This window comes from Lolium perenne, chromosome 4 (genome assembly GCF_019359855.2).
Source record: "Lolium perenne isolate Kyuss_39 chromosome 4, Kyuss_2.0, whole genome shotgun sequence".
NCBI lineage: Eukaryota > Viridiplantae > Streptophyta > Magnoliopsida > Poales > Poaceae > Lolium > Lolium perenne.
Genome location: NC_067247.2, coordinates 18,832,104 through 18,855,201, shown reverse-complemented (window position 1 = coordinate 18,855,201; position 23,098 = coordinate 18,832,104). Strand labels below are relative to the sequence as shown.

Genomic DNA, 23,098 nt, shown 5'->3' with positions numbered 1-23,098 from the left:
GCCCTTCGCCCAGAACCTGCCCCAGCTTCTCGCCGTGAGCCGCCCAGGGGCTGACGCCGTCCCGCACGCCGCGCCTGCCGGCGGCGGCCGCCCCACTTCGCCGGCCAGATCTGAAATTTGAAAATCGCCATTGTGGACGCCAGAGCCTGACCGTACGGGCGAACCGTTATCCATGACCCGTGTATGCATATCAATTAGAAAATATTCCACTCAGCTGCAGACTGATGCTGCTGCAACCCATACTACCTACCAGCTTACGCAGCTAACCCATACTACCTGCGTAAGCTGGTCTGCTCTTGCGGTTTGGCAATCCCTCAATATGCATCCGTGGAAATTTCCTACATCAGTGCTGCGTGCAGGTGCAGATTGATGCTGCTGCAACCCATACTACCTGAGTAGTCAATCTCCAACTGGTTGCATGTCCTACTGTTAACGTACGCAACTTGTATAGCTGTCTAGAGATCCTACCGTATCTTGCCTACCTTGTATAGTTGTAGATTGATACGATGGAGGACTGTTTCCTTGGCTTCCAAGGCGTTATAACCATGCTATATATATGAGCTGATCGCCCCCCTTTGAGAGGCGTCTTCCCTCAATCTTGTTCTCGTTTATATAGTTGTAGATTGATACGATGGAGGACTGTTTCCTTGGCTTCCAAGGCGTTGTAACCATGCTATATATATGAGCTGATCGCCCCCCTTTGAGAGGCGTTTTCCCTCAATCTTGTTCTCGTTTATACCTACACCTTGCTACAGTACAGCTGGCTCTCAGTTGGGTCTCTCTCTCTCTCTTGGTCTTTCACTTCTGGACCGCTGCTGGTAAAGACATTTTGTCAAGGAAGGACAAATGTCTGAAGCTTTTTTGTATGTTTGTTTTATCAAAGTTGTGTCTGACAATGTTCTGTAGAGTTTTGTTCAGTACTTTGAGAACTTCATGTTGTTGTACCGTGGACAAGGTGTAACACACCGTCACGGTAACATAAGTCTGAAGTTACGACTGCACTAGTACAAGTAACATTTTCCTGATCATGTAAAACTTTAGTGATTTTACAGAGGTAACATGCAGATTGTAATTTGATACCTCGGTGTTAATTCGATAGCTATCATGTATGTCTTCTGAAATCTTCATCTCTGTAGGGATTGAACTGTTGAAACTGTTACTGTGTAAACTAAAATACATTGCTATTTGGCACACAAATCTTGTACAAAATGATAGAAAGAACAACAGCCCCGTGCCCTGAATCAAATTTATCAAGGGGACTAACCCTCCTGATTTTCCCCAAAAAACCGAAAATCCTGATTAAAATGGCTTGCTGAACTTTGTTGTATATGATGTTTCTATTCTTGTGTAATGTTTTGGATACAAAGCATTCAAATTGTAATTGAATCAAGAATGATTATTCACAGGGAGGTCATACTATGCAGTTTCCAGTTTGAAACCGAAGTGGAAGGGACAACGGGAGGGATGTTTCAGCAGAAGGGTCCTCTACTAAAGGCCTTGTATCAATGCTGTCTGGTCAAGAAGAAATGTTCCCGTTCTGAAGAGGCGGCAAGTAACTAAAATAGTACCTTTTCTAGGTACTACTATTTGTTTCTACTTGCTAAAGCTAATTCTGAATGACTAATAAAGACCCGTTAGCACTACGCCCTTTGAACTTTATACAGAAAGCTCAACCTATTCCACCACCCGCGCCCTTTGAATTTTATTCAGAAAGCTCAACCTATTCCACCATGCGCGTAATTATCTTGCGTCTTTTTTCAACTGCTCACCCATACTTTTACATACCTCATATGCATCTTGTTTCACAGATATCTTAGCTCATAGAAATGCAGACCCACTGTATTGCGAGCGTCCAGCATTCCCCATTCCCCTGTCCATCAGGAGTGCACCCCTGTTCTTGCAAAAGATAGGATTATCTCTATTAAAAAGTAATTCCTCATAGGGAAAACTAATTTGCAAATAGTGAGCAATAAGGTAGGACAAGCTGAAGCTTGACATTGTCTGTACTTGAGCTGTATGCAACACAAGCGAGAACGATGCATGCCATTGCATATGTATAGATTTTCACAACTCTGATGCCCAATTATGCTTCCATTGCTGACCTGATTACTGATGTTATCTCGTGTGCTTTATTTGGAACTAACATCTAACCTACCGAAGGCTGAAATAGCTATACATCGCAAATCTTTTTTGCACGCCCGAATTGCGGTACATGCCAAATATATAAACAACTAATGAAGCCTCCGAAAAGGCATAGTTATAGATGAGATGGTAGCAAACAACAATGAGATCAATTAGTGTGTGTGCTGCGTGAGGTCGTCGTTGTTATCTGTTTGATGTACTCGGCTTTGATTTTCTTCAGCGTCACGACCACATCACGCATCGTGATCCTCTCTTCAGGTGACTCGCTGGAACAGAGCAAACCAAGCTCAAATACGGACACGAGAAAGCCATCGTCCAAGCTACAGCTAGAAAGAGGGGAGCCTTGCAATAGCAGGCTACCACCAACAACCTGGACAAGATCTGTAGGAAATGCCCATTGAACCCATTGCCTAAGGGTTAGTTGTGCACCGAACATACTGTCGGTCGGTCTCCTTCCGGTGAAGACTTCAAGGAGCATTATCCCATAGGTGAAAACGTCGCTCTTCCGCGATGCTTTTCCAAGTAATCCGTACTCTGCACGAGAATAAAATTTAATTGTAGTTGCACAACCGAGTAAATTTGAGTTGAGTCATAATTTATCAGTGGTATAACTAGAATTTAGTTGAGCTAGATAATTAAATACCTGGTGCCATGTACCCAACTGTTCCAGGCATGCTCACACTTGTCATGGAGTTGTCATCTAGAAGCAACCTTGCAATGCCAAAGTCTGCCACATGTGCCGTCATCTCCTCGTCAAACAACACATTGCTAGGCTTCAAATCACAGTGCAAGACCAGCTCGTAGTGCTCATGGTGTAGATAATCCATGGCCATCGACACATCGAGCATGATGCCTAGTCTCTCAAGGAATCCCAAGCGCATTCTTGTACTCTCAGACCCATGAAGGAGCATCTCTAAGCTGCCATTTGGCATGTATTGAAGCACTAGTGCTCTGAAGTCGAGGTTGGAACATGTGTTAAGTATCCTTATCAGGTTGCGGTGTCTCGCCATACGAAGCACCTGACACTCCACATCGAAACTTTGGATGGCATGCTCTAGCTGCATGTCAATAACTTTTATTGCAACCACCAAACCACTGCTGATTTGCCCCTTGAAGACTTTTCCAAAGCTTCCGGATCCCAAGATATTTTCTTCACTGAAACTATTGGTGGCGCGAACAAGTTCATGATATGAGACTCTTTGATGGCCTACTACATCAGTTGGATCAACATAAGCTTTGTCTTCTCCACTCTTAATTTTCTTTCTGAACCATATGTACATGTAAATGGCAATGGAGCCAAAAGCTAATGTGAGTGTTGGGAGTACAAATTTCAACAAGTGTCTATAATTTGGGTGAGAACTTTCAAGGCATGGTAAAATTCTCAGTCGTGGAGCACCACATAGCCCAGCATTCCCGATAAGAGATTGCAATGAGAGGTTTGAGAAAACACCTCCCTCAGGTATTGGTCCTTCTAGCCTATTATACGAGAGGTTCAAAATTTCCAAATAGGTAAAGTTGGCAAGGAACATGGGAATAGTACCACATAGATTGTTATATGAGAGGTCTAATGATGCTAAGTCTTTTAGTTTTTTGAGTGGACCCGGAATTGAGCCTTTGAAGGCATTACATGATAGATTTAGGTAAGTTAGCATCTTAAGTTCCCCGAATGATTCTGGGATGCTTCCTAACAAGAGATTGGACGAAAGGTCTATTTGATATATTTGAGTTAGACTAGAAACATCGACCGGTAGTATACCAACAAAAGAATTGTGAGAAAGATTTATGTGAATGAGTTTATCTAGGTGGAAAAGGCTTGCAGGTATCACTGAACTTAACTGGTTCTTAGACAAGTCAATGTATTCTAAGTTACTAAGATTACCAAAGCTATTTGGTATAGAGCCCAAGAACTTATTTGATTGGAGAAACAACCGTTCTAGAGTCCCGAGCATACCCATCTGTATTGGTAAATGGCCTAACATGTCATTGCCAGATACATCAAGCTGCACAAGATTTGCCAACATACCTAGAGATTCTGGGATTGGCTTGGTTAATAGGTTGTTAGAAAGGTCTATCCATTCAAGGTTGCTTATGTTTGAAATTGCTACCGGAACTCCACCTGTTAACTTGTTGTAACCTAGAATGACATTGACTAGTCGTGAAGTGAAATTTCCAACACTTCTAGGGACGAAGCCTGTGAAAGAATTTCCATGTAGATCAAGTGTTTGGAGTTGTCTGCACTTGGAAAGGTCCGAGAAGAAGTCTAGGTTTCCCACTAAATTATTGTGTGACAAATCAAGCGAGTACAGAGCTGTATTTTCTCCAAGTGTTGGTGGTACTTGGCCGGACAAGTGATTTTCCCGCAAAGATAGGAAAGACAATTTGGATAAGTTACCGAGGGAAGCTGGAATTTCACCTGTCAATTGATTGCCTCCAAGCTGCAAGAATGAGAGTTCTGGCATAAGACTTAATTGTGGTGGAATCTCCCCCGTTAGATTGTTGTATGCGAGGTCTAGTAGTGTAAGTTTTGTGAGATTGGTTAGGGCCACCGGGATCGACCCAATAACGTGATTAAAATCCAAATAAAGCATTTCAAGGTTTGAAAAGTTGGCTAACCATGTTGGCACAACGTCCACAAAAGAATTTTCGAACAAAGACATTACTCGTAGATATTGGCATGATGCAAGCCCTGATGGAAACTGACCGGAAAAGTTGTTACGAGCCAACCCAAAATATTCTAATTTTGGGAGGCTGAAACTTTGATTGTTTGGAAACGTTCCCGTTAGGTTATCGTTTTGGATGAGTGATATGCATCGCAGCATAGACATGTTGAACATGCCTTGTGGTACTGTTCCCGACAGTTGATTAACCTCTAGTATCAAGATATCAAGCATGGATAGGGATGCAATGGAGTGCGGTATAGGACCTGATAGACTGTTATTTCCAAAATGGATGAACGCCAAGGAAGGTGTGTTGTTGAACAAATTCGGTGGTATTTGGCCACTCAAGTCATTTCCGAACAGAGAGATCTTCCAAAGGTTGCGCATATGCATGAGCATCTCAGGAGGGATTTGGCCTGACAGTTGGTTCAAAGCAAGACTCAGAGACTCGAGCCTCGTGAGGTTCCCTAGGGCGGCAGGTATGTCATTGGATAGGCTGTTCCCTCCAAGACCGAGATATCTAAGACGGTGTAGCCTACCGAGTTGAACTGGGATGGAGCCAGTGAGATTGGCGTAAGTGAAGTTGAGGATGGAAAGGAAAGAGAGGTTACCGACGTGAGGCGCGATAGATCCAACAAGAGGCACATCCGGCAACGACAGAGCTGTGACGCGTTGTCTGCGCCGGCTGCACGAGACGCCGAACCAATGGCAGAAGGAGGTGCCGGGGGTCCAGTTGGTGGCCAGGACGCGGAGAGGGTCGGCGAGCTGGGCTTTGAAAGCCAGCAGGGCGGCGAGGTCGGTGTCGCTGCCGTTGGTCGGACTGGGAGAAGAATAAGAGACGGCCGAGAGTAGGAGTAGCAGGAAGATGATCATGGGAATGCGGGCAGACATGGTTTGCGAGGCCATTGAGCTGTTTACCAGCCTTGTGTGCGTGAACATCTAGCAGGGGTAGTAGTGAATTTATATGGTTGCAGCGATGACCTTGCCACTCAAGTCCTTGCCCGAGCGACACGGTGTCAGAGCTAAGGTACGGCTCTAGTCCTCGTGTTGTGCATGGGCACAGACTGTATCCGCGTACTCCTTTTTTTTTCTTCTTTTTTCCGGATCGATTGAATTGAAGCGCGTCCATGCCATGTATTACATCTGACGCATGCATGGAATCCTTGTCGATCGATCGGGTCAGTCACGCAAAGACCCAAACTTGTAGCGCTCGGTCAGTCGCGCGTTGACTCGGCACATGAAGTGCGGGGACGGACCCCAAAAGATTTTGTTGTTAATTTATTTGTTGTAAATATTATGGTGATTAATTGTAAAGATATTTTTGGTACAAAAAATGTGCTGAAACTGTTGCTTTATGTTGAAATCACCATTGAGTATTGTTGTAAATATCCCATTTTGTTAGATTACTTTTGTTGTACACACCCAACCGTAGCACCATTGACTAGTAGGTGGGCTAGCCTACATTGGATAGCTGAGTGGATAGCGACGTGCGGCAGGAGAGCAACCTGCAGTGGGATAGGAGGAAAGAGACATGCGGCGACAGTGCGAAAGCGACCTCACTTCCCGTCTGACATGGCGCAGTACCTGAAAGCGACGTGCCTAAATATGGACGATTTGTGGCCGTGGGATGCTAATCAGAGGGAAGAGGAAGCAACCGATTTTAGCTCGAGAATCCGGCGACCGACGCCTAGCGCGTGCCAAAAGTAATGCCGGACCAATCAGGTCGCTAGACCCGCGCTTTCTACCAAAATCTTGTGAAACACCAAACTTTCTACCCCACGGAACGCATCCTCCATCCGCCCTCTCCACCCAATCACAGTACCGCACCAAAGTTTGGCGATCGATCTCGGCCGTCCGCAGCCTTCCAATCCACACTCACCCTCCCAAACAAACACACACACACACACAGAGGAAACACATAGCAACGCGCCCTGTCCCAGCGGCAAATTCGACAAATATAACCCAAATGCTAAACTATTTCAAAAAATAAACCTCCTGCGAAACTATTTCAAGAACTAACCCTTTTGTACCGCGCGAGGCGCTGCACTCACCTGTGAACTAACTATTTTAGGGAAACCCGAGTTCATCTAAAATCTAGGAATTTATGTGCACAACCAAATTTGTAGGATGTCAATAGTACGTGTGTGACTAATGGTTAGGTCTTGTTTGACCTAGATTTTGAATTGAAATGCTCACATATTATTTTAGGAAAACCCTAGCTCATAAAATAACCTAGAAATTTATATGCATTTGTAATCTTGTATGTTTATTGAAATATCATTTGTATGACTATTGCTTGTCAGTTGTGTGCTAGATATGCTCACATATTATTTTTTGTATTGTCAATTTTGCTCACATATTAGTTGTTATATGGTTACTATTGCTCACACTTGTCTTTTCGCATGCTCTAATGTGTAGGATGTCGCTTCTCGATCCTCATTACGATGATAGACACCGTGCGTACTTGATGTCCAAGAAAAAGCAGGTAATAGGATTGAACCTAGTAGTACATATTGTTTTGCAATGCTAAATATGCATATGTAATAATCGAGTGTCTTTGTGTGTAGGTCTTTGGACCCCTCCGACTTAGGTGTCACGAGGCCTCGTCATCAAGGAAGATGCCATACGATGAGCGATACACGGAGCACATCCAGAAGCTAGGTCTCCTCCCATACATTCATATGGTTTCCCGGTCGACGCCGAACATGAACCCTTCCGCCATCACCGCTCTTGTCGATCGTTGGAGACCGGAGACACATAGTTTTCACCTCCGAACCGGGGAGATGACCGTGACTCTCCAGGACATGTCGTTGATCCTTGCACTCCCCGTTGAGGGGAAGCAACTCTGCATTGACACATCTTGTGAAGACTGGCGCGGCAAGATGTTTGACCTTATTGGCAAGGTTCCCGATGATATTGTAAACAAGAAGGGTGAAAAATTAAGGGTCTCCGCCGGGGCTACTTTCAGTTGGATCTCACAGAACTTCAAGACATGCCCGGAGGGAGCCAGCCAGGATGTTGTTAAGCTGTACGCACGTGTGTACGTGTGGTATGTTATCACCAGAACTCTCTTTCCTGACAGCAGTGGGAATACCGCTCAGTGGCACTGGCTAAAGGCGTTAACCAATATGGAGACTAAATGGAGTTGGGGTTCGGCGGCATTGGCCTTTTTGTACCGTCAGGTAATCACTTGTTTCTATTTTGTACATTTCTACATGGCATCTCCAACTTGTACCATGACTAATATTTGTTTACCTTCATGAGTAGTTGGACGAAGCTTGTTGTAGGACCGATAAAGACGCTGGCGTTGGTGGTCCGTTGCTTCTTCTATCGATCTGGAGCTAGGAGCGCTTCCCTGTTGGAAGGCCAAAGGTATTTGATTACAAAGACTATGAGGATCACGGCAACCAGTTGCGGCTCCCCACTTGGGCTTATAAGTGGGACGTGGTCTCCGAGTTCAGTGGCGACCCAGTAGCGGCCTATCGGACCTACACCAACGAGTTTGATAACCTAACCCCAGAGCAGGTGAATATTCCCAATCCCATAACTCTATTGCATGTTGACATCATTATGTGAACTCTCATGTTGACATCATTTGTGGTACGATTTAGGTGGAATGGGAGCCATATGGTCCTAGGTCGAAGTTTGGTGACCCTTTAACGTTCGCGCTAAACCCAGCGTGCATGGTGGAAGCTACTCTTTGGTATATGCATCGCCCCTTGGTATGCATGTGGGCTGTTGAGCATCATATGCCACAGCGGGTTATGAGACAATATGGGTTACTTCAGCCTTGCCCGCCGGAATGGAAGGACACGAGTACAGTACTCCACGGGTATGACCTCATTTGTCGTTATTTTGTAATATGATGTATTTAACTTGGGTTTTAACATTGGTTTGTTTGTGAAAGGACGAGATGTCGCCTAGAGGGGGGGGGGGGTGAATAAGCGTTTTAAAAACTCTTACGGATTTGGCTTGTAAGAATGCGGAATTAAACTAACGTTTATTTTATAAGCATAAACCCTAAATATGCTAGGCTCAACTAAGTGGAACAACAACAACTAGAGCTAAGCAAGATAGGCACAATATATATATGAACAACAAGTGATAGCAAGATATAATAAGTACTTCAACCTCGATGGCTATCACAAAGGAAAGTAAACTCGGGTATAGAAATAACCGAGGCACGCGGAGACGAAGATGTATTCCCGTGTTCCCTTCCTTTGCAAGAAGGTACATCACGTTTGGAGAGGTGGGGATCCCACGAAGGATTTCCCAATGCCACGAAGGCTCACCTTCTTCTTCGAGCCAATTCCATGAAGGATAATGGCCCTTTCCTTATGGCTAGCTTTTCCTCCACTCCGGAGATGGCAAGCTCCACAACCACTTCACAAGCTCCACGAAGGAGAAAGCCCGGGCCCCTTCACAACCTTCCACGAAGAGGTCACCGGGACACCAACCAAGCCAACTAGGAGGTCACCCTCCAAGAGTAACAAGCTCACGGTCTCTCATTCGAACAAATCGTGGTGGAGAGCTCAACACTATACAAGGATGCAAAGCAAGAACACCAAAAGGTGTTCAAATCCCTCACACTCAAATCCCACCAAAGCAACAAATGCTAGGATGGAATTGGAGAGGAAGAACAATGGAGGAAATCAACAAATGACTCCAAGATCTAGATCCCAAGAGTTCCCCTCACTTAGAGGAGGAATGGATTGGAGGAGGTTGTAGATCTAAATCTCCTCTTTCAAATCCCCCAAGAATATGCAAGAATCATAGGAGAGAAGGGAGGGGAAGCAAGCTCAAGAGGTTCAACAATGGTGGTTAAAAACGTGCTCTAGAACCCTAGAAAACTGTTGGGGAAGAAGCCAATTTTATAGCCAAAAGAAACATGACTGTTTGGGGCAAATCTGAGAGTTTTCAGGGCAGCCTGGTGGGAGGGCCGGCACGCCGGGCATGGCACCGGGCCGCCTGGTGGGAGAGCCGGTCACGCCGGGTGTGGCATCGGGCCAGCCCGGCAGAAACCGGGCAAGACGCCAGGCGGCACTGAGTGCTCCCTGGATTGCGTCCGGTTGGCACCGGCGTGGGAGCCGGTCTGTGCTGGGCCAGCCGGTGAGCCAGCCGGCGACTCCGGGCGTGGTGCCGGGTGGGCCGGTGGGGCGGCCGGTCGACCGGGAGCCTCGCCAACAGGAAAACATGTTTACAAAAACAGTGATATCTTTTGCGTCCGGACTCCGATTGCGATGATCTTGGGCTTGTTGGAATCAGAACAACAAGCCCTACAACTTTATGCATAGAAACATCATTGTCCACCCATGGAGTAAAAACCACAAGATAAATGTTTTGACCTATCTATAAAAGAGACACCGGTAAAACCTCCAAACTCGAAAACGCAATAGAAGATGCATATGGATTACGTTTTCGATGAACTTGGGCTTGTTGTGAAGCTAGCAACAAGCTCAAGAATCTCGCACGGAGAAACACCAAGAAGCAACAAGATTTATGGAATGCAAAGCATGCAAAGGGTTGAGCTCCCTAAGACGATGTGATCAACTTACCCAACCGAAAGCCCCTCTTGATAGTGCGGCTATCTATCCTATAACCCGGTCTCCCAACAACCACCTTGAGACCGGTAAAAGGAAAACCTAGCAAGGCCATATCTTTGCCTTGCGCATCCCGCTTGATATTGATGACGATGCTTTATGCTTCATTCAAGCCGGAAAGCCTCACTAGATCATTGTTGCTTCGTGAAGACACATAATTTGCTCCCCCATATGCCACTATGGGATAGCTTCATTAAGCACATCTTCACATGTCCATTATCACCAAATGGACGGCAAAGCTTCAAGCATATGATCCTTTTGAGATGCTCATCTTGAACTTGCCCAACTCAACCTTGATGATGATCACCACTTGATCTCATCCTCTCATGGGCTATATTAAATCTCACTTTTGATGCACGCCCATGGAAAGATACCTAACCCACATAGAAAACACAAAGGCACACATATGATGGGTTAGTTCATAAAGCATAATTGACAAAGCTTACCATACCACATGACTTCACGTGGCACATTCTTTATGCTTCATGTGTTGACCAAACTTGAATCTATTCCTCACTCTTCGTATTGATCAACCTTGTATCTTCTCATGCTCTACTATACTATCTTGAGGTGTATAAAGAACTCTTCATTTGTTTGCATGCTCTAAATCTTAGTTAACCATAGCTCAACTTATGAGACTATCATGACACGACTTAGAGCCATATCTTGAATTCTTCACTTGGAATCAAGCACTCAAGATTTTGATCATTCATTGCTTAACAAATAAGCTAGAGCATGGCTAATATTGAGTTCCACATAAGAACTCCATCTTCATTTCTTTTTCTTGATCATATCACATATATGTCTTCAAATAAATGATCTTGATGCCAATACTCAAGATATATCTTTATCTTCATGGCATCCATACTTGAATCCAACACATGGACTACAAGTATTACCTATGGAATTTTCGTTCATATAAACTCAATGAAAACATTAGTCCATAGGGGTTGTCATTAATTACCAAAACCACCCATAGGGACAATGTACCCTTACAATCTCCCCCATTTTGGTATTTGATGGCAACCACAACAAGAGGGTTTATATGATGAATATTAGAAACAAGTATGCAACTTATCCGAGAATAAGTTGAATACAAGAGGTTGTATTTGATATGGTCTAGTAACACAAAGCTACTAGCCCATATCAAAACCAGCTCTACTCACACAACTACAACTAATGCAAGGGATGTGAGTAGAACCAACATATATAGAGCAAACTCCCCCACAATGTATGCACGTGTGATGAACTTGAATTTCATTGCATACATTGTCAAGCTTAACCTTGGGAGAGTTTCCACTATATATTCAACCATGCAAAGCATAATAAATATGAAATGCATGAGAGGCAAAACACTTAAGCACAAACCAAACTTAAGTATAAAACCATTTCCCTTAAACCCTCTAAACTTCTCCCCCATTGTCATCAAGTGACAAAATGGATGAACAAATTTAGAAGGCCAATATAGAGTGAGTTCCTCCCCAAGGTGTGCATTTCTCATAAAATGAGTGGAATCAAATGCACGTATCCAATAACGAATACATGGAGGAAAACACAATATATTGAGGATCAAAGATTGCAAAAGGTAACAAGGTGAAGAAACTTCAACGAATGAAGCAAGCAATCAAATGATCCAAAGAACCAATTGGACAAATACAAGATGTCATGATAAGAGAGAAATAGTGATCTAAATGAAATAAGGAAGCTCCCCAAGGTTCGTGCATAATTTAGAATGTTTGCATTTGAATACAATATGCACAAACATGGAATCCTCACTCCCTCTATATTATGTAGAACACAAACAAGATAAAGAGAATACTTATCAAGAAAGACTTGAGTCCAAAACAATATCATGTTGATAGATTAACACTCTTGTGTATATAAGTTTCTAAAATGGACAAGATGATCCATAGAGAAACATGCACACACAAGAGGTTAATAAAATTAAATAAGACATGATATCCAAGAGAGGAAGTCATAAAATATACCAAAAGGATGTTTGCTTAAAAGCATATATAGCATGTGGCTTCAATTTTCACTTATGGTATATAAATGAACTTCAAACAAGAAAATCTCAAAAACATCACAACTAACAATAAGGGAACTAGAGTTAGTTGGCATATTTTGAGAAAGGCAACAAGCATCATAAAGAGGGATTCATTTTGCAATTTCATCAAATATTTGCACATAAGAGCTCTTTGAGGAATTGATATGCAATAAATTGCTAAAAGGCATATTTGGGAAAGGTGAATCATAAACATGATTTATATATATTCCCCATTGTATGCGTCTTCTCAAATTACTCAAATATGCAATAAGAAGTTTTCTTAAAAGACTTTTGCAAGAATCACAAATTTTGCAAATAAAGAATTTCATGCCAAGATGCAACCTACAAGAGGTTGGATGCTATATGAGTATGCATGAGTGAGATACTTGTTACCGAGATAGCAATGAGATCGATGATGTAGTGGATAAGAGTTCATCGATCATCCTAGCTTGACTCCTATCATCATATGGTGAAAACACCTTCCTTATAAATGAGACAAGCATCCATTGAATCTCCAATGTACCTAAAACACAATTAAGTACATTTTGGTATAAACATGAGGCATACATATTTGAAGGATTTCGGTGAATGGATTATTTATCACCCCCCTAACAATTATCAACTATCTTTAGCATTCCTTTTCTTTTAGGGAATATAGTTTTGGTAATTTGAAACGGCCCAAAAAATGATAAACCATCACCGATTTCTTGTAGCAGTTACTTTTCACGCAAAAAATGATAAACCATCACCGATTTCTTGTAGCCATTACTTTTCACGCAAAAAATGATATACCATCACCGATTTGTTTTAGCCATTACTTTTCACGCAAAAAAGTTCAAAAAATGTAAAACGAAACAATCTAACTATCTTTCTATAGAAGATCATCTGTATGATTTTTTAGGTCATTTAGAGAAGGTCGAAAAAACATAACTTGTTACAAAAGCTGGTTTCAGTGAGACCAAACGGCATGCGCTTAAGCAAAGTGATTTTTTCGAACATCTCCAAATGACCCCAAGTTTGGCATACATGATGACATACCTGTAACAACAAGGAATATCTAAAAAGTTTCACAAAATTCGAAATTTAGGGTGAAAATGATGCCATACATGATGCTGTTTTTCGAGGTTTTGACCTGAAATCAACTGGGTATTATAAAGGGAAATAAAAAGTTCGAAAAATATAAAAATGAAACAATCTATCTATCTTTGTATAGAAGATCATCTGTATGATTTTTGAGGTCATTTAGAGAAGGTAAAAAAAAACCTAACTTGTTACAAAAGCTGGTTTCAGTGAGACCAAACAGCATGCGCTTAAGCAAACTGATTTTTTCGAATATCTCCAAATGACCCCACGTTTGGCATACATGATGACATACCTGTAACAACAAGGAATATCTAAAAAGTGTCAAAAACTTTTGACGAACCGTATGGCTCTATCAAAAAGAACCTCACCATGGTGCTAGTAAAATTTTTAGTTACAAACTTTCGTATTTTACCTAACCTTCAACATGAAACTTGTTTCAAATTCATTTTGGCGTACAAGAAACAAATCCCACCTTGATTCGAGCACCACAGCCTCCAAACGATGCCGATGCCGATATCGGCATGGTCAGAACGGCTATGCTCGCCGCCACTGCTAGGTCACCATCGGGATGCACCCTCAATCCCGTCCCCTCATTCGATCACTGACACACCAAAGATACCGCCGAGGCCAATGCTGAACGTACATGCTGATGCCAATGCCGAACATGCACGCCGCTGTGGGCACGCCCACGCCGCCCCGCTATGCTGGACGCCACAGACCACCGCGAGGTCTTTCCCTTCGCCACCACACTCCCCTAGCACCCATCTATACACGCCAGAAAGGAGAGACACTAGTTTTCTCTACATTGCTCGCGTTCGTGTCTGACACCGTCAGTCAAAGTGTTGAGGTAGTCGTCGATGTCCTCGACCATTTCTTCTCTTCTTTGAATGGTTAAACGTGTCTAGTTCATATCTATCTAATGCGTCTGGTCTCGCCTCATGCAGTTCTTTGTGGACGTCGATCTCATCTCGGCACCCCGCAGGCCACCTCATCCGTGCCATCGCTGTAGAGCTTCGTTTAAAAATCTAATCCTACCCGTGTATTGCCCCTTGTATCAGCGTCATGGCCCCACTTGTCATTCGATATACCGAAGCCCCACTAGTCCGCGTTTTGGTCAGGGATACAGCGATGCTTACGGTCAAACAAAGATGGATGGTCTGACATGTCTTTGCGGGCTCTACGTGGCCCCACTAGTCAGCAGATAATGGTCAAAGTTGTTGACCCGTCGGGCAACCGGCCATTCCAGCACTTGTGAGGGTTTCAGATAAGGGCTTGGGCAAAATTGAGGAAAAACTAAGCGGCTGGGGAAAACTGAGCACAACTAAGGACCCGAGGGCACGAAAATATAAATCCCTATAAATAATACCAATAAAATTGTATAAAGAAATTCTAAACCTTAAAATAAGAAAAAAGGAGAATTTAAACCACATCTTATTTTTAATACTTGAATCAAAGAAAATAAATATTTTCTTTGAATGAACTCTTGATTAAAAATATCAAAAGATTATAACTCTTAAGGAGTATCCCTAAATCATGCTTATTCACCAACTCTGACATTAAATAAACATCAACTGGGGGGAAACCAACACTAAAACCCTAAAAGCATGCATAATTGGATCTTTAACCATTGGCCTTACCGGACAATAATGTTATCTTTCAGAAACAGAGTGACAAGGGATTAACTTATCAATGCCTACGGATTGTAGACTAGGGTTTTAGCGGAAGTAGAGGGCAAGTAGATCTCGAAGGTTTCAGCCGAAAAGTACTCGACGATGTGAAAACTAGGGTTGCGTGAGACAATGAATTGATCCTCTCTTTGTCCCTCGACTCCCCCTTATATAGGAGGTGGAGTCGAGGGATTCACAATACACAGGTTACAGAGTCCGGGAAGGTTTCTAACTCATCCCGTAAGATTACAAGTATGTTTTTCGTAATACAACTCTAGCTTTCCTTAATACTAACTTGGGCTTCCGAATCTTCATATTCATCGAGTCGTGGGCCTTCAGTAAACCCCGGGTACCATCTTCGGCAGGCCCATTGGGGATGCCTATGTCAGTAGCCCCCGAGATTTTGCTTGAATCGAAGAATCAGGGAAAATCTCCAACTTTATAGTCATTCAATAACTATCAAATTTATCACATATCTTTGGATACGCAATTATATATTGTACAGGGATAATGGTAGTTGGGGCTAGTTCATCTGACGGACCAGGTACTAGTTAACTGCTCTAATGGCAATCCGCAAAAACCTACTTCAAGATCACGTCCCTGGACATGATCTCGGGATACTGGTGTAAACTTCGACAGGTGCCGCTTAAGGTCTTACCATTCTGTCGAGTCCCAGTCATATTTTATCGGATACCTAACGCGTCCGTTAGGATTTTTCTTCGTATCTGTTGATACGGAAAAAAGTAGCAAACCGACGTCAGAGACGGTGCCACGCCGCTCAGAACGGATCTGGGGTCTTACCTTCGCAGAGTTTTGCGGCATTCAGAGATTATTCGCAACTTTGGCGCTCTGAGAATATATTGTCGAGTGCTTTTTCGGCTGTTGGAATAGCACATTTTATTGAGTCAACGGATGACTTATATTGTCCTCCCGATGGGAGTATGTTTCGAGTTATTTGTATAACTTGAAATATGCTCACTTCTTCTTTCTCTCTATATTTTTATAATTTCATCGGGCACGCGAACAGCGTTCCCGATGGGAGTAGCCCCCGAGGCTACAGCCAAGGACTAGTGCTTGGTTGTAGGCTCAACATCTTATGCCGCTATATTGTCAATCTCTCTCGAGCTTTTTATGTCTATCGGGTGCGCGACCAGCGCTCCCGATGGGAGTAGCCCCCGAGGCTATAAACAAATGCTTGCGTTTGATCATAGGCTCTCGCCATTTCTATTTTGTCATCCTCGAACTTTTCTTTTTTCCAAAGTAGCCCCCGAGCATTTGGGCAAAAACTTGTATTTGATCAAAGGCTCGAAATAATTGATAATTTTTCCCTGCCGCCAATTTCTTTTAGTCTTCTCAGCCGAGGTTTTCTCTTGACAAGGTGACATCATTACTGACGATAGCCACGATCACTGTATCGGGAAGACGCGAGCACTGCTCTCTCTCTGTCTTGCGGGCCCAAAACCCTCATCAATTTGACACGTCGTGCAAGTGGGGGACACACGTCCTCCGCTTTTTCTGGCGCACGCACTGTAACGCCTGTTCCGTTCCTTCACAGTCAAAATACACTTTTACCCCTTAGCCACGTGTACGGCATCCATCTCAAAATTATTCCATCCAACGGTGCGTCGATTCGCCAATTCCCTATATAAGGTCGTCTTCTTCCTCCGTTCTCCTTTTCGCTTGCGCCGCAACTCTGCTCTTTTCTCCAAAAATCCCCCATTGCGCCCAACACTTTCTGAGCTCAGCCGCACTCGCACTCACGCCTACGCCATTGTTGATGCCACTACGCGCACGGCTCACCAGGCACTGCACTCCTGAGTCAAAGATGGCGGCAGAAGATCTAGAGTGGGAGAGATCCAAGATTTTGAATCAAGACCTCAACCTGATGAAGAAGCTCGGGTTGATGAAGAAGAAGGACGCCCTGCGCTTCCCCAGTGATGAAAGCTATCCATCGCCTCCTATCGAGTATCGGGTCAGTTTTGTTGACCATCTTATCCGCGGCCTCTCTACCCCCATTCACGATTTCCCTCCGCGGTCTTCTTTTTGTTTATGGGGTGCAGCTGCATCAGCTGACCCCCAACTCCATCCTCCACGTCGCAATTTTTATTACCCTTTGTGAATGCTTCCTCGGAGTCCAGCCAAACTGGGCTCTGTGGAAGCGCATCTTCTACCTCCGCCGCAATGGCTCCCACAATATCGCCTACAACATAGGCGGTGTTGTTATTTGCGTTCGCCCTGACGTCGAGTATTTTGACGTCAAATTCCCCGACTCCGTCCAAGGGTGGCGCAAAAGATGGCTTTATGTGCACGAAGAAAGCTCCAACTCGGTGGAGTACAACATAGCTCCCTTCGATGGAAGCGCCAAGATTCTTCGCCGCCGATCCTGGGACGCGGAAGCAACCGAAGAGGAAAAAACGGCGACAGAGGCGTTGATGTCTCGTATCCACGAGCTTCAGAATACCCGCGGCAAGGAACTGTCGGGTATCCAAATCACGGCTTATTTCCTTAGAATTAGGGTGCAGCCTCTGCAGGCTCGCAAAAATCCCCTTTGGATGTATGCTGGCGAAAAGGATGCCAACAGGCCCTCCACGGACCTTTCTGTAAAGGACTTGGAGAAGCTTATCCGAAGAATTTCGTCGCTCAGCAAGAAAGATCCTATTCCATCTTCTTGCCGCGTGGAGCCATATAGTGGCGCCAACCCTCTTCCCAAGGTATTTTCTTCTCGAATATTTTACTATTTGTCGACTACTATTTTGATGATATCCCCTGCGTAACTTCTTGTCGATATTCCTTGTATTTGTAGAATCATCCAGTTTTAGCTTCTCTTCCTCCTCTTCCTGAAGATGGAGAAGTCGAAGAACAGGCTGTTGTCACTGACGACAACAAGGGTACTTCTCGCCCTGAGAGTAAAGTCGCGGGTTCTCAGAAATCCGCGGCTTCTTCTGAAAGAGAAGATTCCGAGGCTACCGCATCGACACACTCCCTCCCCTCCGCTGTTTCTCCAAGGAACAAGAGAAAAAGGGACGAGGTTGCCGATTCTGGCACCTCCAAAGCCGGCGCATCTCCTGCCGAAGAAGTTGTTCCTACTGTGGGAAGGACAACTTTCAATCCTTACGAGGATGCCCTTGTCAGCTCGTAAGTTCTTGCTGCTCTTTGTTGCTTGCTCTCGATATTTTGTCTATGTTGTTTCTTACTTTGTCGCCTTTTTATTGTAGTGGTGATGAGGATGACAATCCACCTATTGACGCGACTGCTCGAACGAGTACGTCGCATACTTTAGCTGTCTCCGAAGCTCAGCCTGATGGAGAGGAAACTTCGCCTCCTCAGCAGGACATTGAGCACCCAACTCCAATTGCAAGCCCCCGTGCCCCTTCACCCAAGAGGGCTAGGGTCGAACCGGCCAAGGAGCCTACCTTGCCAATTGGTAGTTCCACAACTCCTTCACTGGATGTAAGTTCTTCACTTCTGTTGACTCCCCTCTTTTTTTTTGTGTTCCGAGGATTTCAATACTGTTGACTCCCCTCTTTTTTTGCTTCTTTTGCTTGTTACTGTCGAACTTTTCAATTCCTATATTGATTTTTCTTTCTCTACTTTTCTTTTGCAGCCTTTGATGAAGGAGTTTATTCGTCTCGGTACCCAATTCGTCGGGTATCGTGACCATGCTAAAGAGCTTGAAGGTACTTTACTTTTTTTTTTACTGCTTCTCCTGCTAAATAAATTCTCCTTCATTTTTTGCCATGACACTTGTTTATTGTCTATTGTTTTGCCAGCCAATCTTGCGGAAGCTAACAAACGTGCTGATGCTCTTGCTCTTAAATTGGAGCAAAGCGAAAAAGCTCGCGAGAAAGCTGAATCAGATGCTGCCGCTGTCAAAGATCTTCGAAAAAGACTTCATGACGCGGAAAATTCCTTAAGCGAACACATTACTCAGCAATCTGCTCGTGAAGAGGAAATCGTCACTCGCTTGGAGTCGCAGAGTCGACGTTTTGTCAGTAAGTACTTGGATCAATATGATTTCCTCGGGTAACCATATGATTCCTTTGCTTGTTTTCTGACGAACTATATTTTTGCCTTATTAGGGAGAACGCAGCAAGATTATGATCTAGAGAATCCTGAAGGTGATCGCCTCCTCGACGCGCTCTCCCTTCTTGAGATTCATGGAGATGAAGCACGCCAAGGTCTTACTGACGCTAGAACAATTCTGTCTCGGCTTTTTCCCTTCTACTTCGTGAAGAAAGAAGAACCCGAGACTTTTCTCGCTCTTGCCCAGTGCTTCAAATCCAAAGAAGATCTTGGACCCAGTCTTCGATAAGAAGGCCTGAAGATTGGTGTTGAAGGCACCATAGCTTTGGTTGCTAACAGCCAACAGGATGTCGACTGGGCCAAAGTTGGCGATGTAAAGGATATGGAGACGAAGAAATGGCAATCTTTGATTAAGGCTGCCAAGCCAAACTCGAAGAAAATCCTTGCTTTCCTTGGATTCAAGCCAACTCCAGCTCCTAGTTCATCGAAGCCGGAGGTCAAGTAGACCACTTTGTCTCTTTTGTTTTGCTTCTCTTTTGATACTGTCGCCAAAGTAGCTTTGGCGACAACTACCCCAGTAGTTCAATAGGAACCTTTTGTAATAACCATGTAAATATCTGACCTTATTAATGAAAAAGCTATGTTGCCGAGGTATTGATACCGAATTATTTTCTCTCCAGTTAATTTTTGACAACTATACCACTGGGCCTCATTCCTCGGCTGCCTTGCCTGCTGCGTCTTGCTCTAAAAGGTTCTCCGCTGTCGAGTATATTGGAGGTTTGTCGAGTGCTGCACAAAATGAGGACTTGGACGAACTCCGTCAAGAACTATGATCGAAGAAAAAACAAATTCTCGTGATCATGGAACAGTCTCGAAGATCATCTGAGATTGAAAAACGAGCTGTTCAACAAGCTCAAGAAGCCATAGCGTTGAAGGAAACTGCAGTTGCTGAGGCTGCCGAAGCTACGCGCCGAGAGAATCATATGCTTGAGCTGATGAATGATGCTAGCTTGGATATGACGGGTATGCTCCGCAAAACTTGGTCATATGTTAGTTTAACCTTGCTATTTTTTACTCCTTGCTGATGTTTCTGGTGAAACAGGTTCTTTCTTGGATACTGCTGCCGAAGATCAACGTGTTGAAGCCGGAACCAATGTGCTTGTCAGGCTTGCTCGTGAGCACGGTGCCAATTTTTGGGTCACTCCTGAGCGTACTCGCCAAATAGTCAGATTTCAAGATCGCGCGAGTCAGGTCCGCGATTTTCTCGACTTCTGCACGAAAACTTTGTCTTTAGTCTACAGTACCATGTTTCCTCGCAACGAAATCCCAGACACCCTTCCTGCTTTGATGGAGAAATTTCGAGATGCTCCTCGTATTCATCAATTTGTGCGGGCTCAGCTAGCAGCTGGGGCAAGATTCACCATGATTATGATACAAATCTGCTACCCGAAGTTAGATCTGACTCAAATTGTCGCCAAGTGTCTGGCCAAGCAAGCGAAGCGGAAAAGGAACGTTGACAAGATTGACGACATTGTGCGCCCTGTAGCAGAAAAGATGATGGACGAATCGCTTTGATGGACGCAGAATTCTTCGTGAAGGGTAGATATGCTGAACATAGGACTGGTGCTGCAGATAATGAGGGAATCAATATAGACGCTATATTAAATGCTGATTGAAGAATTTCTTTGTTGTTTTTTCTCTGTTGAAGAACGCCTGTATATTGTAAATAACATATATGTTGTCAAATATCTCGAACTATTTTTGTTTCAACGAGCCCCCGAGCTTTTTATTGGTTCTTCCTGTGTCTCTATATTGTTTTGCGAGGTGTGTTGCACCAAAGCGAAATTTATTGTTTTTGCAAGTTCTATTTTGTCGGTAGTTCATATATAGTAGCTGCTGGGTGCAAGCCCCCGGGCGCGTCGATAAAGAAGATGTATATCACCAATATCTTTTCTATATTGCAGCACCGCGAGCCCGCCTCATTAAAAACCTTTCCAGCCCCACTCGGTGCCCTGAAAAGGAAAAGAGTGCGTCTGAAAGCTCGCGGGCATTTCAGTACATTGTATTTTTACAAAGGAGGACTATATTTCGACTTTAAGCGTAGAACCGCCTGAGTTGCACCACGTTCCAGGGATTTGGCTCTACAACCCCTGTCTTCTTGTCCTTTATCCTGTATGCTCCTCCTTCGATTACTTCTGTGATGATATAAGGGCCAAGCCATGGCGACTCGAGTTTTTCATGACTTTTTTGAGTGAGCCGAAGAACTAAGTCACCGACCTGAAAAGACCTCGGGCGCAAACGTCGACTGTGGTAGTTTTTCAGGTCTTGCTGGTATTTAGTGACTCGTGATAATACTTCGTCTCGAGCTTCATCTAGTGCGTCGACATCATCCTCCAATGCTTTTCTTGAGGCCTCTTCGTCGTACTCTGTAACTCTTGAAGAATCATGCTCTATTTCTATCGGCAATACTGCTTCAGCTCCATGGACCAGAAAAAACGGGGTTTCCTGTGTCGCCGTATTTGGTGTTGTTCGAATACTCCATAACACACTGGGCAACTCTTCAGGCCAGGTATGTCGAGCTTTTGCCAATGGTGCTAGCAAACGCTTCTTGATGCCATTGCAGATAATTCCATTGGCTTTTTCGACTTGACCATTGGTTTGCGGGTGCGTAACTGATGCAAAGTGTAGTTTGATACCTACCTCTGCACAATATGCCTTGAATTCCTTCGATGTGAAGTTACTACCATTGTCTGTGACGATGCTATGGGGTACTCCAAACCGAAAAACGATACTTTTCACGAACTTGATTGCCGATGCTCCATCTGGTGAATTTATCGGCTTTGCTTCTATCCACTTAGTGAATTTGTCGACAGTGACGAGCATATACTCGTATCCTCCTGGCGAAGCCTTGTGTAATTTTCCCACCATATCGAGACCCCACTGAGCAAAGGGCCAAGACAGCGGTATTGGCATCAACTCTGCTGCCGGAGAATGAGGTTTTGCGGCAAATCTCTAACACGCGTCGCAAGTACGAACTATCTCTTTTGCGTCCTCTATTGCTATCAACCAATAAAATCCTGCTCTGAAAACCTTGGCTGCTATAGCTCGACTGCTTGCATGATGACCGCATATTCCTTCGTGTACATCCTTCAAAATTATCCTTCCTTCTTCGGGTGTGACGCACCTTTGTAACACTCCCGAAATACTTCGCTTGTATAACTCCCTTTTGACCACAGTAAAGGCTTTGGACCTCCTAATAACTCGCCTTGCTTCAACTGGATCGTCGGGTATTTGTTTTCTTAGGATGTATGATATGTATACTTGCATCCATGGAATTTGTACCATCATAACTAGGTCCTGTTCCTCCTCTTCTTCCAGTGTCGCTTTTATAGCCCCCGAGGGTTTCTCATCCTTCTCCTTCTTCTTTGGTTTCTTCGACTTTGTAGATCTCTCGGCTATCTCTTCCCAGAATACGCCTGGTGGAATCGCGAGACACTGCGACCCAATGTTTGCCAGAACGTTGGCTTCATCATTGCTTAGCCTGCTGATGTGATTTACCTTGCACCCATCAAACAGCTTCTCCAGCTCATTGTAAACTTCCTTGTATGCTATCATGCTATCGTTGACTGCATCACATTGATTCTTGACTTGCTGAGCCACCAACTGTGAGTCGCCAAAGATTTTTAGTCGAGTTGCACCACAAGGCTTCGCCATCTTCATCCCGTGTATGAGGGCTTCATACTTTGCCTCATTATTAGATGCGTTTGGAAACGTCATTCGTAAGACATACTTTAATTTGTCGCCTTCAGGTGATATTAGTATCACGCCTGCTCCAGCTCCCTCAAATCTCTTAGACCCGTCGAAATTCATAGTCCAGGT

General features: G+C 44.2%; 1 protein-coding gene and 1 pseudogene across 1 annotated transcript; one reads left to right on the top strand and one right to left on the bottom strand.

Annotated features, from left to right (window-relative positions):
- Positions 1–2,076: 2,076 nt before the first annotated feature.
- LOC127323691 (uncharacterized) lies at positions 2,077–5,705 on the bottom strand. The gene is made up of 2 exons (XM_071818473.1): positions 2,786–5,705; positions 2,077–2,676 (listed from the first exon to the last, which is right to left on the bottom strand). The coding sequence occupies exons 1-2, from the start codon at positions 5,703–5,705 to the stop codon at positions 2,291–2,293; spliced, it is 3,306 nt and encodes a 1,101-aa protein (XP_071674574.1). The 3' UTR covers positions 2,077–2,290.
- Positions 5,706–6,371: 666 nt separating this feature from the next.
- On the top strand, positions 6,372–20,444 carry LOC139838855 (serine/threonine-protein phosphatase 7 long form homolog; annotated as a pseudogene).
- Positions 20,445–23,098: the final 2,654 nt, after the last annotated feature.

Coding starts and splice junctions, on each gene's coding strand:
- LOC127323691 (XM_071818473.1), bottom strand. CDS start 5,705: ATGGCCTCGCAAACCATGTCTGCCCGCATTCCCATGATCATCTTCCTG. Junction 2,677..2,785: donor AGTTGGGTACATGGCACCAG/GTATTTAATTAT, acceptor ATTCTCGTGCAG/AGTACGGATTACTTGGAAAA.